The 19,710-nt window shown below is 42.5% G+C and overlaps 1 protein-coding gene across 1 annotated transcript; it reads left to right on the top strand.

The window, feature by feature from the left end:
* The first annotated feature begins 1,430 nt into the window (after positions 1–1,430).
* Positions 1,431–14,848, top strand: mkxb (mohawk homeobox b). The gene is made up of 6 exons (XM_062988118.1): positions 1,431–1,594; positions 3,831–3,978; positions 4,905–5,058; positions 6,290–6,574; positions 14,430–14,463; positions 14,555–14,848. Exons 1-6 carry the CDS (start codon positions 1,431–1,433, stop codon positions 14,745–14,747), a joined length of 978 nt encoding a protein of 325 aa, XP_062844188.1. The 3' UTR covers positions 14,748–14,848.
* Positions 14,849–19,710: the final 4,862 nt, after the last annotated feature.

The raw sequence follows: 19,710 nt of genomic DNA, 5'->3' as shown, positions 1-19,710 counted from the left end.
ACATCTCTGTCCAGTATGACCCAGTACTCTCAGTATCCTTCTGTGACTCAAACAGGCAAGTGGCAGTTGGGTAGAGCTGGGGATTGAACCAACGACCTTCTGATTACTATCCAGAGACAGTGGGTGCTAGTTGAGGAACACATCTGGACAAAGTGTTAGGGCATCTGAGTGACCACATCCAGACCACATCTCTGTCCAGTATGACCCAGTACTCTCACTTTCCTTCTGTGACTCAAACAGGCAAGTGGCAGTTGGGTAGAGCTGGGGCTTGAACTAACGACCTTTTGATTACTATCCAAAGACAGTGGGCGCTAGTTGAGGAATACATCTGGACAAAGTGTTACATCACATCCAGACCGTATAACCCAGTACTCTCACTTTCATTAGTTTACATCAGTTTAGTCTCTAGAAAAGGTTTAGCTGTTTAAACAGGCACTGGCAGATACAACCTGGTGGATACGGGCTTGAACCAACAACCTTCTGATTACTAGTCTGGTATATTAAGCACTAAGCTTCCAGTACCCCTGATGTTGAGACGTGTAGACATGTTGTCCTGCAATGGATGTCCAGTGGTGTTTTTTAATAAACACCAAGCCTGCCACGACAACTCCAGACACAGAAATCAGCTCCCCCATCCAACCTAAAATTGGGTCTGAGTGGCAGGTCTGCTCCTCTGTACTTCTAAACATCTTTGTGTTTGTTGCCCATCCTGTTCTCTATCCTCCAGACTTTAAGAGCTGCTCTAAATGTGTCAGATTTGAGTATTTTTAATGTAATCTGAATCGTACGTGTGTTAAACACAGTGATCAGTGATGCTGACACGCCGCTCCGTACGTTAATATTGTGTAGTATTTTGGGAGGCAGCCAGAGAGCATTGTGGGTGTTTGGTACACCCCTGTCTTCTCTGGAAACATGAGATTTACTCCAGTCCTGGTTCCTCCTTTTCTGTCTGTACATGGCTTGTCTCCTTTTGCAGATGTGTGTGTGTGTGTGTGTGTGTGTGACAGTGTAAGGGTGTACAAGTGAGTAGCGAGCGCTACTGCAATGGTCATTAGGATTCGTGAGCTGTAGATGGAGCAGCGCTGGAAGTAAGTACTTTAGTACTGCATGATATATAATGTATAGAATGTATATATTAAATATAATCTTGCTGTTATGACATAATTATATCAGCTTTTTATTATGAGCATCATTTGCATGTGACAAAATCTAAATGGATCTTACATTTAATACAGTTTTATTATTAATTTGTACCAGTTTCTGCTCTAAAAAAAATACCTGTTTTTGTTTGTTCAGGTGCTTTTTGACCCCAGCTCACATCTCCCCACAGGATCATCAGAGGATCAGGATTGAGGATATTATCAGCGGACCTGCACACCCCTCACTTTTTATCCCCAACCCGAACTTGATGAGCGTGGGCCGAGGCGAAGATGAGTGCGCTGGTGTTCAGTAAGCTGGATGAGCGTCTGAGTTTCGAGGACAGTGGAAAAGCCGTGGAGAGGAAGAGTTTGAGTTATTTAGAGGTGATTCATGGACAGCGTGTCGACTCGCTTCCTAAAAGGATGGATGGAGCCCTGCAGCACCAGCGACAGGGGTACGTAAGCACTGTGTGATTTGTTTGGGACCAGGATGGGAGCCTTTGATCTGGAAACAGAGGTACTAGAGATCTCACAGGGTGCCAAGATGTGTAGAAAATATAGGGCACATTTAACACTCGTTTTTGTCTTGTGTTGTTCAATGGATATAAAAAATAGATAACAGCCATCAAACATCCCTAAATCTGGGTGATGCTCTGATCCAATACACTGAATATCAGTATTTATAAACTTTATACCTTTTTATACGTTTTAATACTGATCCTACATGTGTTTGTCACTGTAGTGGATAAATGGAACCTTGTTTACCCAAAATACTTCTTCAACTCTTTAAAGACAGACAAAAATCTCCCATTAATTACTCAGAATAACTTCATATAGCCCGTTAAATGACATTAACAGATCTAATGCAACACCACACGGCCAAGGGATTAAAGCTAATCCTCCTTCTGGATCTGGAAGCTTTTTGAAGGTTGGAAGGAAACTATTTAGTAGGAAAACATGCCAAATTTCTTACAGACTGGACATGAGAAGCAAACCCAGGTAAATAGGATCCTAAAACTATCTGGCACCCACATGTTCCCACCAGAGAATCAAAACCTAAAACCCAGTCATAAGCAGTTAGCCAGGACTGGGCAGTGCCCGGTGTGCACAGGTCAGGACTGTGGGGAGGTGGGACAAGTCGGGTTCACGAATTTTCCCTCCGTCATTTTAAACATCCAACAACTGAGTTATGGTTTGGCTTGTAAGTTTATCATGATGATGCCATAGTGTCTTTTTGATCATTATTGAGCAGGGTTACATTCTCGTTATATTTCTAGTGCTAGTGAAAGTGTATAGGTACGTAAGTATATATCTTTACTGCTCACAAACAAAAAAAGGGCAGACTCCCTTGCTAAATGTTTAGCATCTTATAAGTAAGACTGTGGTTACAAGGAAGAAAAAAATATTAGCGATATTTTAAACGCAGGCAGCCAGAAATCAGAAACGCAGAGCCATTATATCACTTTTGCTTATTTGACAGTATATTGTCTAAGCAATTGGAGAATAAGGGCCTTGCTCAAGGGCCCAACAGTGGCAACCTGGCAGTGGTGGGGTTTGAACCAGTGACCTTTTGATTACTAGTCCAGTACTTTAACAACTGGAGCTACTAAAAATTACCCTAAGTGTGTGTGTGTGTTTGCCCTATGATGGCCTGGCAACCTGTTCAGGGTGTTTCCTGCATTTTGCCTTTTCGATCCCACCACAACCCTGATCAGGATACAGCAGTGGTAAAGTACAGACAGTAAATGAATGAAAGAAATATGTAAATTAATTCATTTGAATTCATTTGATGTTTTGAAATGTTTGCAGGTGTTTTATACAAATGCAGACTGTTAATAAATCATTAAATCATTAAATTATTTTTTCTTATTTGAGTTTTGCACAGAGATGAAATTAAAAAGTGCAGATAAAAACACACAAACGTAAACAAGCTCTAATAGTCGAGGTAAAAATGCTCAGCAGGTATGTTTGCACATACAAGGAATTTGTTTCCAGCAATACAGACACAGTATACAGACAAAACAATAAGCAGACGATATACAAACTCTAACGTGCTGGGTAACGTTTGCATATATACAAAATGTGTCCTTCCGTATGTTTGTTCATATAATTGTGTTTTGTCGAGGTGTCCGTATTACAAAAGCAAAGTATAAACATGAATAAATTAGACTGAAATGATCTGATTATTAATAAGAGTAAAGGTGCAGTAAATAGAAAATGACAGCTTACATCTGCACTCTGTGTTGGGTAGTTCATTAAAAAGCATAATCTATTACAAATGAATAACTACTACTATTTTAAAAATGTTCGTTAAATAAGTTTATACAATCGAATTAAACAAATTCTTTCTGATTTATAATTCTGTATGCTCTCTCGGCGTTTCAATCTGGGCAGCTCGCTAATGATCTTCAGGTCTGATTACTTTTCTTACTCTAATAACCACAAAGGAAAATAGATATATAATAATATTGATCTAATAATAATAATAATAATCTTGTTAAACGTGGTAATTCACTTTCCTTGTTAAATGCTTTCAAATTATTTGCTAGTTTGCAGTTTTTAATGGTTTTGGTTCATAATAACTTCGAAGTACCTGAAGCCTCTCTGGAAAACCTTGTTCGACAGGTTCAGCCCTCAGTATCAGAACCAACGTTCTTCGCTTTCTCACCCTGTTTGTGTTTCTAATCTCAGGGGAGGGAAGGTGAGGCACAAGCGCCAGGCTCTGCAGGACATGGCCAGACCCCTCAAACAGTGGCTGTACAAACACAGGGACAACCCGTACCCCACCAAAACCGAGAAGATCCTGCTAGCACTCGGCTCCCACATGACCCTGGTTCAGGTGAGCTCGGACACACACACACACCACCGATAATGAGATGATGGTTCGAATCCCCGGACAGGCTCCCAGGGCCCTCCCTGTATCCATGTGTGTTTCCTCCGGGTGCTCCGGTTTTCAGGACATTTTACATTTACATTTTTAACATTTAGGAGACGCTTTTATCCAAAGTGACTTACAGTACTGTGACAGTATACAATCTAATCAATTAAGGGTTAAGGGCCTTGCTCAGGGGCCCAACAGTGGCAACCTGGCAGTGGTGGGGTTTGAACCAGCGACCCTTTTGATTACTAGTCCAGTAACTTAACCACTAGGCTACAGCTGCCTATGATTTACTACTAATTACTAGTCCAGTACCTTAACCACAATGACAACTGGATCTACTAAAAATTACCCTAAGAGTGTGTGTGTGTGTGTGTGTGTAGGCAGGGTGTTTCCTGCCTTTCGCCTAATGATCCCACCGCAACCCTGATCAGGATCAATGAAAGAATGAAAAAATATGTAAATAATGAATTCGATTTAATTTGACGTTTTTAAATGTTTGCACATGTTTTATCGAATGCAGACTTTTAATAAATCAGGCTGGTTAAGGAGACAAATGTTTTTTTAGACATATCTTCCTCCCCTCGTATTCCTTACGTAGGTGTAGGCAGTGGAGACGGAGCTGAAACTGTTTCTGCTGTCAAAAACATGTGAGATTTTTCCTAAAAAGGCAATAAAATTCCTTGGGGATATAAAATGAATATCTGCTCTGGTTAAACTGCATAACTTCTGCATTTTTACTTCATCCCTGTGGTTTGGTACCAGGCCACGTGAAGCTCACGTGTCCACATTATTCAGCGCTGGTGCCGTTACGAGTGTGCAGAAGCACTTTATAAAGAAGTGATTATAAATAATGAAGAAACTCTGCTGTCTGGTGGATTTTGCAGGTATCAAACTGGTTCGCTAACGCCCGGCGCAGACTGAAGAACACGGTCCGGCAGCCCGACCTGAGCTGGGCGCTGCGCATCAAACTCTACAACAAGTACGTCCAGGGTAACGCCGAGAGACTGAGCATCAGCAGCGATGAGTCCGCCTCCGAGGGTGAGTGCAAACCTGCTTCTGGAACCACGACAAACTGTAGAATTATTTGGAGGGCGTATTTGTGTCTGTCTATCAACACCGGTGAGGATCTTGAGGATTTTGAGCCAAAAACCAACACAGACACGAGGAGAACATGCAAACTCCACACAGAAAGGACCCGGACCGTTCCACCTGGGAATCGAACCCAACGAGCCACGGTGCCGCCCTCTATTGATTCTATTCTATTCTATATTCACTAGAACAGGTCCTTGGTTGTTGACCAACCGTCGCCCAGTTATCAATATAATACATCAATTACTGAACAAGGCTTCCCAGGATGCACTAGTTCTGCATGATCGCTCGCAATTTGCTCCGTTTATTTCCACCACAAATTACAAACGAGTTTTTTTCTTGTGACCTTTCACCTTCTGCCGTGCCCACAATCTCAAAACAGCCGTGATAAGAATCAATAATTCAATAATGACTACATATTTTTTACTTTTGGTGTTACACTTTTGGTGTTCATGCACTGGCAACCTGTCCGGCGTGCTTCCTGCGTTTCGGCCAATGAATCGGACCCACTGTTACCCTGACCAGGATAAAGCAGGGGTAAAACAGACAATGAATAAATGAAGGAATGTTTCGCTTACCTTGATGTTCTTTAACCTTTTTTGGTCACTGACCCTATTTTAAGGAGTCCAGTGTTTTCGCGACTCCATCACAACCTCACACAGATGTTCACAGATGTTTAGTGGTCTTTTTCTTCTAAAAATAACTGAAAGTGACTGCAATTTTCTTAGCTTTATCCTGGTCAGGTTTGAGGAAAAAAACACAGGGCGCAGGCAGGAATAACCTAAATAGGGTGCCGGTCCATTCCACAACTTTGGCCTCTGCCAACCCTTCCAGAATGTAGCTGATCAGGTCTGTGTAGATGCCCACTGATAGCACAGTGGTGGGCTAGCAAAACAGACCACAACGCCACCCAAGCACGCTTAAATGTGAACACTGATCAGTTAGATATAGACATTTTGTATTTCTGCACGTGCTGATCAATAAATGACTTCTAATGGTCACCACAAAGAGGTCGTACCTACGGGGCCAAACTGTGTCCATGTACTTTTGGCCGCATGGTGTATAACCCTGCTGTTATTACAAAAGCTGTTTTGTCTGTAGTTCTGAGATGCTTCTTGTAACCCGATCTCGGACACCTAACATAAGAACACATAAAAACACATCCTCTCTTCAAACCCAGACGGCGAGATTCCGCTCCAGACGCAGCCCAGCGAGTCCGAGTCCAGCCAACAGACGCACAAGAGCGCGATTCAGGAGGGCCGGGGCCTCGACTACGTCTCTCCCCCCAAATACAAGAGCAGCTTACTGAACCGCTACCTCAACGACTCGCTGCACCACGTCATGGCGTCCAGCGCGGACTCTCGCAAGAGGAACCACTCGGACTCCTTCAGCTCCAACGAGTACGAGGACGAGCTCCTGTCTCCATCGCTGTCTGAGACCGAGGCCAATTTTACCTACCGGACAGGTCAGAGCAACAGAGTTTCAATACATGAATACATCACACTGAACCACAACCAAACTGAACCACCCACAACCAAACTACACCACACCCACAACCAAACTGAACCACACCCACAACCAAACTACACCACACCCACAACCAAACTACACCACACCCACAACCAAACTACACCACACCCACAACCAAACTGAACCACAACCAAACTGAACCACCCACAACCAAACTGAACCACCCACAACCAAACTGAACCACAACCAAACTGAACCACCCACAACCAAACTGAACCACACCCACAACCAAACTACACCACACCCACAACCAAACTGAACCACAACCAAACTGAACCACCCACAACCAAACTGAACCACCCACAACCAAACTGAACCACAACCAAACTGAACCACCCACAACCAAACTACACCACACCCACAACCAAACTACACCACACCCACAACCAAACTGAACCACAACCAAACTGAACCACCCACAACCAAACTACACCACACCCACAACCAAACTGAACCACAACCAAACTGAACCACCCACAACCAAACTGAACCACAACCAAACTGAACCACCCACAACCAAACTGAACCACACCCACAACCAAACTGAACCACCCACAACCAAACTGAACCACCCACAACCAAACTGAACCACCCACAACCAAACTACACCACACCCACAACCAAACTGAACCACCCACAACCAAACTGAACCACCCACAACCAAACTGAACCACCCACAACCAAACTGAACCACACCCACAACCAAACTGAACAACCCACAACCAAACTGAACCACACCCACAACCAAACTGAACCACACCCACAACCAAACTGAACCACACCCACAACCAAACTGAACCACACCCACAACCAAACTGAACCACACCCACAACCAAACTACACCACACCCACAACCAAACTGAACCACACCCACAACCAAACTGAACCACACCCACAACCAAACTGAACCACACCCACAACCAAACTGAACCACCCACAACCAAACTGAACCACCCACAACCAAACTGAACCACCCACAACCAAACTGAACCACACCCACAACCAAACTGAACCACCCACAACCAAACTGAACCACACCCACAACCAAACTGAACCACACCCACAACCAAACTGAACCACACCCACAACCAAACTGAACCACACCCACAACCAAACTGAACCACACCCACAACCAAACTGAACCACCCACAACCAAACTGAACCACCCACAACCAAACTGAACCACCCACAACCAAACTGAACCACCCACAACCAAACTACACCACACCCACAACCAAACTGAACCACACCCACAACCAAACTGAACCACACCCACAACCAAACTGAACCACCCACAACCAAACTGAACCACCCACAACCAAACTGAACCACCCACAACCAAACTGAACCACCCACAACCAAGCTGAACCACCCACAACCAAACTGAACCACACCCACAACCAAACTGAACCACCCACAACCAAACTGAACCACACCCACAACCAAACTGAACCACACCCACAACCAAACTGAACCACCCACAACCAAACTGAACCACCCACAACCAAACTGAACCACCCACAACCAAACTGCAAACGAAAGGGAATAAACTACCCAGCCAGTGAACAAAAGTATTGGGACGCCCCTTCTAATTGTTGAATTCATGTGTTTCAGCCACAACAATCGCTAACAGGTGGAATAAATCAATAATATAAAGCTAATGATATGCTTTCAACTTTGCAGTAACAGTTTAGGGAAGGTCCTTTTCTGTATATAGACAGCTCTGGAATGAATTGGAACATCAACTGAGGCTTTCTGGACCAACATCAGTGCCCAGTTATACAAATGCCGTCATGTTTTGACTGAATGGGCACAAATTCCCATACACAGACACACTCCAAAGTCCAGCTTAAAAGTTTTATTATTATTATTATTATTTAAAGACAACAAAGATTTAAGTGTGTCTGTGGGAATTTGTGCTCATTCAGTCTAGTTTATTCCAGACTGAGGTCAGGACTCTGTGTGGTTCACTGCGTTTCTTGTGTGCACAGGGGCACAGTCCTGCCGGAACAGCATAGGACCTTCCCCAAACTGTTGTCACAAAGTTGAAAGCTTATATAATAATTAGGAGGGGTGGCCACATACTTTTGGCTCTAGTGTCATATGTCATGTTGTTGAGTTCAGGTTTACAGTCAAGCATTCATTTATGTATTAGTTACCATCGCTTTATCCTGGTCAGGGTCACAGTGGTGCGATTCCACACACACACACACACACACCTAGAGGGACTTTAGTATCTCCAACTAACCAGACTGCACATATTTGGACTGTGGGAGGAAACCAAACCACGCAGACACGAGGAGAACATGCAAACTCCACACAGAAAGGACCCGCAACGCTCCACCTGGGAATCGAACCCAGGACCTTATTGCTGTGACGAGACAGACCTACCCACTGATTGACCGTTGGAGTCTCGGCAGTACCACCGGCCTGGTTGGGCCCTCTACAGACACAACTGGCCACTGGTGTAGGAATACAAAGAGTCAAGCGTGTTCTTCCATGTGTGTAGGGCTTTCTGTAGGAATCCAGTGGTGTTCGGTAAAAACAAGGAGCTAGGAGGTGCTTCTAAGAACTGGACATGGCCAAATAAGGAAAGAAAAGATAAAAATAATAATAAGAAGAAGAAGCAAATGTCAGATACTGGTTTTGTGGTTTTGTAGGCCTACAGGAGGTATTTCCACTTCCTTTTGTCTATAAGTCTATGAAACATCTGTAAAATTATGAGCTTTAAGATGATGCGCTGACTCCAAAGAGCGTGCTTGCTGTTTTTGTTCCTATATACGTTGGAAATATCTTTTACTCTGTCACCTAAAGGAGCACCTGCTAACGTCTGAGGACGGATAACGTTCCCATCAGACCGAATTCACAGAATTGAATGATTTATTGCATCGTTTCCACCACGAACGTTCAGCCGCTCTGTCTCAGCTTCGTCTCCGCTCCAGAATGGAAACAAACGGGACCGTTAGCGAAGGCGCTACAGGTTATTTGTGTTGCCCGTGTGGAAGCCAAACGCGCCGTCCGACCGCAAACCGTTGACATAATGCGCTACACTAATGAGACGAAACAGCGGCGGTCGGGCTAATCTGCAGATCTGATCACGCTGTACGGGAAGAAGTGCAGCATTCAGAAGAGTAGAGAGTTCAGGTAGCGAGCACACAACGTGGCACAGAGAGAATTCTCCTCAAAGGTCAGATATGGTCAGAATCTGGAAATAACCCGGCTGTGGTCACGGCATCACGATCACAAAGCATGATTGGATTATTTAAATACTAGTAGATGCTAGTAGGAATTAAAGGTGCAGTTTGTAGTTTTGTAGAAACGTTCAGACCCATTATTGAATACTTATTTAATTTTTATTTAATGTTAGAGAGCAAAATACCAAACATTTACATTCAGCCACTGTTAAAAATACACTAATGATAATAATAATAATCTAATTCAAGACTCAAGATTCAGAAATGATGTTTGTGCTTACTTGACAACAGGTGTACTGCGTACCCATACCAACATAGCAAAATATTAAACACACCAGCGATAGTGCACCAGTTCGACATATACAATAGTATGAAATTTGGGACACAGACAGAAAACAGCGCCCTGCTGCTCTAATCAGCTTGTACATGCAGAAATGTCGTATTTGTCGTGGAAAAATAAGGTCAGATGATAAAAGAAAACAAGGATTACAGTTGACTGGATTGGAGAATTTATTGGCATGATCGTGGGTTCTTACAGCAGTGGAATAGCTGAAGAACAAGGAACAGAACTGTGGGCCTCCCTTTACACTGCTCTTGTCACAGTTTTTAAGGACTTTTGTTTCTGTAACGATCCGTCTCTATCGGTGTGATTTACGGCCACGCCGCTCAGTACTTTTCCACACGCCGAGACTGCTTCCAGTCAAAGTGACAGGCCGCCCGGCACACAGCGGGAAAATCCTATTATCCACCAAAAAATCACAATAAACCTACAGTCCAGGCTAGAAACCAACCCTGCCCGGTGTTTGTCGGGCAGTTGGCACGCTTTCTTCGCTCTGGTGGGTTTTTCTCCAAACCTGCTGCCTGCTGCCGTTCCAGCACAATGAAACGTGAATGGAAATATTCAAGACCAGACCAGTGTGGAATTATTTTGCACATCAGAGCCACAAAAATTTCACTCACGCTGTTTCCTTCCAAGAGGATTCACCACTCGGGACACGAGGGCCGTCTGAGACAGAAGCCGTGCCTGATGGTGTTTAGATTTGATATAGATTTGTGTAGAAGGTGTGTAGAAGATCTATTCTGTAGTTCAGTGGTTCTCAATCGAGATGCCACGGCCAACTAGGGGGCCTAAGTGAGCCCACAGGGGCGTCCCGTTGCATTTTATTGATGGTTTCTCAACAGTTCAACATGTTCTCCTCCATGCTGATTACCCAAGCTGCCCAGTCTGTGTGATTTAAACAGAATAAATCATGTCACGTCATTGTGGCTTTGTGATGGTTATCTGCACACATGGCTCAGCTTCCTTCAGTGCTCTCTGTCTCATGATGGTCATGATGTTGGCAGTCCAGCTCATTCTAGGTCTTGCTCGTCTTCTGTCCTTCCAGGTTGGACAATGGTTGAGCAGTGGTTGCTCAGAAGGTAGTGGACTAACGATCAGAAAGGTTGTCGGTTCAATACTCACTTCTGTCAAGTTGTCACTGTTGGGCCCCTGAACAAGGCCCTTAACCCTCAATTGCTTGCATGGTATCCAATCATAACATAAGCTGATTTAAATGTAGACGCCAAACATGTTAATGTAATGTTTTATGGGCAGTGGTAGCCCAACAGTTAAGAGACAGGACCAGTAATCAGAAGGTCGCTGGTTCAAGCCCCACATCTGCCAGACTGCCACTGTTAACCCAACTGCTTGTGTACAGTCTGATTTGAATCTAATGTGATGTGTGTAGTATAGTACCGACGGCCCCCTGATGAGGTCCAGGGTACGAGACACATTCTTAACACTGCATGCGTTAGAAAAACACAGCTGCAGCCTCCGAACCGTCGTTCGGTCGTGTGTCAAAAAAATTACTTGTTTTCTTTTTTATCATAAACGTCTACAGTCAATATTTGTACAATATTTTAATTACAAAAATGATCTGAGGCTGCGTGTGGATCTGATACCCGGAGGAGCGGCACACGGGGGGCTGAGGCGGACACAAGGGCGTGGAACTTCTCACCCGGTCCAACAGAAACAACAGTAGGAGGCGTAAAGCCTTGCGTTGACTCAAAGCTAAAAGTGAGAAGTGGGTTAGCCACGTGTTTGAACTGAAATTTAGTCCGTCTGTACGCTCAGATAAAGTCTTTTAAGCATCTGAGATTGACCAGGAGGGAATGGAATCGAAGCTAGTCGATTATTAACATTAAAAAGTCCAGATTATTTGTGCCCGGAGATTAAATCAAACCCGTGAGACGATCAGTAGCACTTTGGAATCAGGATCAAATGATTTATTAAAGCCTGAGAGTAGCTTTTGGCACGACTCTTGTTTAAAGAAATCTGCGTCGGAGATGTTTTAGGCAAACGCTGTAAAAGAGAGAAAAAAAAGTAGGTTTTGTATGCGAGAGGTCAACGTGCACAGGCCAATTTTCCCCTCTCATGGTTCCCTTGTGAGAGATTTTTCCTCCCTGATCTGGCAGCTTTTGTGCAGAATAATTTGGGTTCTAACATTACAGGTTCAACTTGAGCAGATACTTTACAAACAGCCACATAAACACGGACCAAAAAAAAAAAGAAAAAGAAACCTGACGTGCAGACGGTGTCCATGACTGCAGGAAATAAAACTGATGCACCGTAAATACAACAAATATATAAATAACACATAAGAGCGTGTGCAATACATTACCATCCAATCAAAGATAGTTCATTATTAGGGCATTAATTATGTTTTCCTTCCAAAACACTGACTTTATTGTTTTAGCATGGTGACAGCAGCATCATCAAATTAAATGATTAATTGATCACTGATTATTATTTATTAATTAATTTATTGTTCTTTTTTAATATTAAGACATAAAAACTCTGTAATTTGGACCGTTTATGGTTTGTGTTTTTAGGTTGAGTATTTGGTGACCGCATGAACAGTATCAGGGGAACAGAACCAGAGAAAGTGAAATAAATGAAACGTGAATGAGGCGGGCTAGCGGGCGGGCGGGGCTGGAACAGAGTGAGCGTCTCGGTTCCTGACACACCACAGATAGGGTTTTTCCATCTCCACACATAATTGCATTTGTTTTGGCCTGTAAGCCCAAGCTCGCTCGAACGGCCGGCGGCAAATGGCCTGAAACTCTGTACAGACGTAAATTTAACCAACCAGCACGCAAACGGCCTCAAATATTCACAGATACTCACAGATACTCACAGATACTCACAGATACTCACAGATACTCACCGATTTACACAGATTTTCACGTCTGCAGGCAGGCAAGCGCACAGTTACGACGAGATGTGAACTGAACAGGAGAAACGACACGAAACGACTTTATTCGATTTATTTTCTGTAATTTAAGCTGCTTCTTATTAGGAGCCTGATTTGTACACTATATAGCCAAAAGTGTTGGAACACCCGTTATTATTCAAATTAATGTGTTTCAGCCACAACAGTTGCTTCCGGGGGTAATAAATCAGTTCTACTGTACAACTGTTGTTCCTGCTGCCTTCTGATACAATACACTTCAGTACTGCACAATAGTGATATTATAATACAGATACTGCAATATAAATACTACAATACTGATATAATATCACAATACTGATACTGCAGCACTGATATAAACTGCAGTACTGGTACTACAAATGATATTACATTAATGATAATGCATTATTGATATAATACTGCTATATTGATAGATATTACAATACTGATACTGACATACATGATATAATACTACAATGCCAACAGACATTCCAATACTGATACCACAATACTGATACTGCAACACTGACATAATACTGATATACTGATAAATACTACAATAATAATACTGATATACTGATAAATACTACAATATTGATACTGCAATACTGATACTGTGATAGTGATACTGCAATACTGATACTAAAATACTGATAATGCAATATTGATATAATACTCCTACACTGCTAAATATTACAATACTGATACTGAAGTAATGATGTAATACTACAATACTGATACTGCAACACTGACATAATACTGATATACTGATAAATACTACAATAATAATACTGATATACTGATAAATACTACAATAATAATACTGATATACTGATAAATACTACAAGAATAATACTGATATATGGATAAATACTACCATTTGGATAATTATTACAATACTGATACTACAGTACTGATACTGTAATAGTAATACTGCAATACTGATACTGCAATACTGATAATATCATTACTGATATTGCAATGCTGATACTGTAATACTGATACTGTGATACTGATACTGTGATAGTGATATTGCAATACTGATACTACAATACTGATAATACAGTACTGATACTGTAATACTGATACTGTGATAGTGATATTGCAATACTGATACTACAATACTGATACTGTGATAGTGATATTGCAATACTGATACTACAATACTGATACTGTGATAGTGATATTGCAATACTGATACTACAATACTGATACTACAATACTGATACTGTGATAGTGATATTGCAATACTGATACTACAATACTGATAATACAGTACTGATGCTGTAATACTGATACTGTGATAGTGATATTGCAATACTGATACTACAATACTGATACCTTGTTTGATTCTTTGTTTTTAAAGACTCGCTGGACTGTGGTTCCACACTGCATGATGGGTAAGTTCTCTTACCTCTATTGTTCCCCTTTAATCTTAGACTTGTTGAATCAGAAGGTCATTATTTCTGATCTCTCTTCGTTTCTCCTCAGCTGCGTTCCCAAAGCCGGAGTTCAGGGTAAAGACGCCACGTACTGGAAGGAGATTCACGCTGCCATGGCACTGACTAACCTGGCACAGAGTGAGGAGGGCAGCACGGCGGGCACCACCAGCCGCATCATTCAGAAATCCTCCCACATAGCCGAGATAAAGACGGTCAAGGTGCCGATCGATTCCCGCCATTAGCGCCGCAGGTCCCGACAGGGCAGATTCGGATTATCGGACGATTTAGTTTGAAAATAAAAATCAGCTGCAGTATTTTTGTACAGACTTGATTGGCCAGTGCTGTTTTTGCCAGTGTGCCTTTGATTAATGAAATCCAGATGACCAAAAAAACACGTTTTACAGATCAAGTTCGGTTTGGACTGTTGAAGCCACCAAGATCCATGCTGATTAACATTTGAACTTCTGAACACATGACCACTTGTTCTTTTTACTTTTATTACTTTTTGTACATTTTTTACATTTCTGACATTTGCATTCTGTGTTTGTTAGACCGTCATGTTTGAAATGTAATATATTCATTTCTATTTTCCAGTTTTTTTTAACTTAATTGTTTACCGAGGCAGGATTTTCATCCAACGACGATTCGTGAGCTCAGAATTAAAACCATCGGTTGTTTCTGGTTTTGTTTTATAAATAATAATGCTGGATCCTAATGAAAGTTTTTGCATTGAACGACTTTTGCTGCGTCTTTGATTGCTGGTGAGTTTTCGTAACCCGTGGGGACACACTGACCAGGTCAGGTTGCTCCACCCAGTACTGACCATATGGAACAATGCTCACACTGACCCATATGTGAGTGATCAGATCACAGTCCTGTCTGAACGTGCTCCTATTAACCACCCCCAATATTTTCCGTTCTCCAGCATTCCCAGTTGCAGTAAAACCACATGACTCGATTCTTTCTGTCGCATAAAATGAGGAAGAGTCGCAGGGGGTGTTGTATCAACCTGTCAGACATGTAATGGTCAGAAAAAGGCCAAAAGTATGTGGACACCTGACCCTTAGACCATAAGCTTGTTGGGCATCCACATTTCAGTTCCAAAACCTATGACGAATCCAGTGAATATTTTACTGTTTATATTATGACATCTATCTATCTATCTATCTATCTATCTATCTATCTATCTATCTATCTATCTATCTATCTATCTATCTATTTATCTATCTATCTATCTATCTATCTATCTATCTATCTATCTATCTATCTATCTATCTATCTATCTATCTAGCTAGCTATCTAGCTATCTATCTATCTATCTATATATATATATATATATATATATATATATAAAAATATATATATATATATACACAGTATACACACACACACACACACATATATATATAGAGAGAGTGAGAGAGAGAGAGACAGACAGGCAGATAGACAGACAGACAGACAGACAGACAGACAGACAGACAGACAGACAGACAGACAGACAGACAGACAGACAGATAGATAGATAGATAGATAGATAGATGTCATAATATAAACAGTAAAATATTCACTGGATTCGTCATAGGTAGCACAAGAAGGGCCTGAGTTTAATTCCCCAGCTAAACGGCCATAGTCCTTTCTGTGTGGAGTTGGCATGCTCTCCCTGTGTCCGTGTGGGTTTCCACCAGGCGCTCCGGTTTCCTTCCACAAGTCCAAAGACGTGCAGTCAGGTCAACTGGATCTACTAAAAATGGCCCTGAATTTTAATAGTAATGGACTGGCGACCTGTCCAGGGGGTTTCCTGCCTTTCGCCCAATGAACCAGACTCACAGCGCCCCTGACCAGGATAAATCAGTGGTAAAACAGACACTGAATGAATGTATGAATGAAAATATTCACAGGCGGGTTCTGATCTGACAGAGATCCAGCGGCGCTCATACTGAAACACTTACCGCCGTTCATATCTCCCCAGCGCTCGGCCGCTCTGATGTTCACGTGGATTTTGTCTGTAATGAAGGAGAATGTGCGTTTCAGCTATGCACCTTGATAATAACGCAGAATTTAGTGTGTGCGTCAGACACGGTCCGTCTGGAAAACAGTTCCTATTAAAATATTTCTCAGAGATATGTAACAGATCGTATGAGCCGATGTTTTCTCACTGTTTGAATTCTTTATCTGTTCCATTCCAAAATGCAAGGAGGAAAATATTTTGAGCACGTCTACAGATTTCCATCACTTTACAGGTTTTCACTTCTTAGTCCAAGTTTACAGGAATTCTCAATATTTTAACGTCATCTCTGTAAACTCCAGTTGTGTTGTATAGTCAGATTGTACACACATGAATTTTTACCAGTTTGTCTTTACTAATTTATTATTAATTTATTAGGATTTTATCGTCATGTTTTACACACTTTGGTTACGTTCCTGACAGGACAGGTAGTTACTGCTTACACAGGATTCATTAGTTCAAGTTCTTAATGTCAAACACAGTCACATTGGGAGGAAACCGGAGCCTCCGGAGGAAACCCACACAGACACGGGGAGAACATGCAACGTCCACAGAGAAAGGACCCAGACCGCCCAAACTGGGAATCGAACCCAGGACCTTCCTGCTGTGAGGCGATAGTGCTACCCACCGAGCCGCCCCTTTATTAATTTAAACTATTTCCCCATTTGTAATGATAAGATCCTGAGTTCGATCCCCCGGTGGGGTGGTCCGGGTCCTATTTGTGTGGAGTTTGCATGTTCTCCTCGTGTCTGTGTGGGTTTCCTCCGGGTGCTCCGGTTTGCTCCCACAGTCAAAAGACGTGCAAGTGAGGTGAATTTAAGACACTAAATTGTCCATGACTGTGTTTGATATAACCTTGTGAACTGATGAATCTTGTGTAATGAGTAACTACCGTTCCTGTCATGAATGTAACCGAAGTGTAAAACATGACGTTAAAATCCTAATAAACAAACAAACAAACAAACCCATTTGTAATGGAGTTCTGGGGCACCAAAATACACTACACAGCAAATTGAACCAGGAACCTTCTGATTACTAGTCCAGCACATTTACCACTCAGCTATCACTGCATGTACACGTATACAGTACAATTAAATTCTTTTTCCACATATCCCAGCTCGTTTTGGAAGTCGTCAGCCATTGTACGGCACCCCTGGAGCAGACTTGGTTAAGGGCCTTGCTCAAGGGCCCAACTGTGGCTACATAGCAGAGCCTGGATTCAAACTGACAATCTCTACCCACCAGGCTACCTGGGTCCAAAACATCCAAAGCGACTTACAATTATGAACTGGATATGATTCGAGCAATTGAGGGTTAAGGGCCTTGCACAGGGGCCCAACATTGGCAACTCAGCGCTGATGGAGCTCTAACCGGCAACCTTATGATTGCTAGTCCAGTACCTTAACCACTGCCCTAAAATAATTATAATAATACAATAATTAGGTTAAGCTTCAGTTAAAATACATCACAGGACTTTCTACACAAGCAGATTATTATTCTTAGTTGCTGTAGGTGCGTTTTGACCCTGCAGATTTTCAGAAAACTCACAATAAAGAAGCTTTGGGTGTTTTTTGTGTCTTGAAGTATAAAGAGACGTTTCAAGAGATGTCAGGTACAAGGAGACAGGTCTTCTGAAGGTAAATCCGGAGGATTAAGATCTAGACGTAAAGAGAGAAGATCCTTCCAAAGACGCGTCCAATTAATCCACGAAACGCAATCAAAACAAACCAAGAACCAAAGAACCATCCAGAGCATTTGGAATAACAACCACCAGACCAGCAAGCTTATACAGTTTCCTTTCAACTCACGCTCGGTCAGCGCACCACCACCACCATCACGAATCATCTACAGAAGATAAACAGAACTCACAGTCATTCAAAACCTTCATGCCGTTACTGGTTTGCAGCGACGCACCATTTTCCATCCTGACGTGCTCATCAAGAAGGAAAGCAAAGCTTTGATTGATTTTTGATGAGAGGAATTAATGATGGACACGCTGGAGGCCACAGAAGACACAAGGAAACACGTGGAAATCAGCGGCCGACTCATACCGGTGTTTATTTCTATAAGAAGGTCGAGCCTGGAGTCAGACGTCGGCTTGTTGAGATAGTAAAGAGAAACCGAGCGGTCGGACCGAGTTCCTGTCCGTCTACTATCGGAACCAAACTGCCTCCTGTCATCCGGAGGTCATTCTTTCATTTCTGTTAGACGCTTCGTCTTGGTCAGAGTCAAAGTGCGTGTGGCGCCGACCAAAAACACTGGACACAAACGGCAACACATTCTGGATAAATTAATGTATTCATTTCACCAATTTAGGGTCCACCAGTTCATTCAAGAACACAGGACACACGTCGGGTAGCACTGTCGCCTCACAGCAAGAAGGTCCCGGGTTCGATTCCTAGGTGGAGCGTGTCTGTGTGGATTTCCTCTAGAGCTCCGGTTTCCTCTCACAGTCCAAATACATGCAGTGAGGTGAACTGGAGATACTAAATAGTCCATGACTGTGTTTGACATTTAAAACTTGAACCGGTAACTACCTGTCCTGTCATGAATGTAACCAAAGTGTGTAAAACATGACGTAAAATCCTGATAAATAAAGCTATAAAGCCTAAACTATTTTATATTTCAATGTTCTGTGGTTGCAGAGTGGCACCGCGCATGAGGTTCCCGGGGGCCCGGGTTCAAAACTCACAAACCGTCCAGTCTGTGAGGTGTTTTCCAAGGTGCTCTGGTTTCCTCCCACCTCCCTAAAAGCATGAAAGTTTAACTGGTTGTCCTGACTGGTGTTCTAGCTGAAAGGATCACACTGAGGTCACTTTATTTTAATACCATTTGTTTTTGAAATGGGAAGTCCGACAAGCTCCCACCTCTCTAAATGCATGAAAGGTTAACCGGTGGCTCTAATTTAGCCTCCAGCTGTGAGCGAGTGACCTGTGAATAACCTGCGGTCAGTGTTTTTAGGTGGAAGCAGGCCACTGTGATTATTTAAGATAAATAAATGAACGTCTCGGTGTGAACGCTTTAAATAGAGGTCCATTCGGAGGACCACATCCGCTGTTGTGACCCCTAAAATACAGAGGCGGCCAAAAAACACTAAATGATAATAAAATCATAATAAAAATTGGTGATGAAAGAAGTGAATGTCTTTCAGGAACAAACTCTGGAATGGAAATCAGATTTACAAAGATGATCAATTTTTA

Source organism: Trichomycterus rosablanca, chromosome 25 (assembly GCF_030014385.1).
Source record: "Trichomycterus rosablanca isolate fTriRos1 chromosome 25, fTriRos1.hap1, whole genome shotgun sequence".
In the NCBI taxonomy this organism is placed as follows: Eukaryota; Metazoa; Chordata; class Actinopteri; order Siluriformes; family Trichomycteridae; genus Trichomycterus; species Trichomycterus rosablanca.
This window is presented reverse-complemented; position numbering and strand designations above follow the sequence as displayed.

Excerpts from the sequence above, each read along its gene's own strand:
- mkxb (XM_062988118.1), top strand. The coding sequence starts at position 1,431 with ATGAGTGCGCTGGTGTTCAGTAAGCTGGATGAGCGTCTGAGTTTCGAG. Across the intron at positions 1,595-3,830 it reads CTGCAGCACCAGCGACAGGG|GGGAGGGAAGGTGAGGCACA; the intron begins GTACGTAAGCAC and ends TTCTAATCTCAG. Across the intron at positions 3,979-4,904 it reads CCCACATGACCCTGGTTCAG|GTATCAAACTGGTTCGCTAA; the intron begins GTGAGCTCGGAC and ends TGGATTTTGCAG.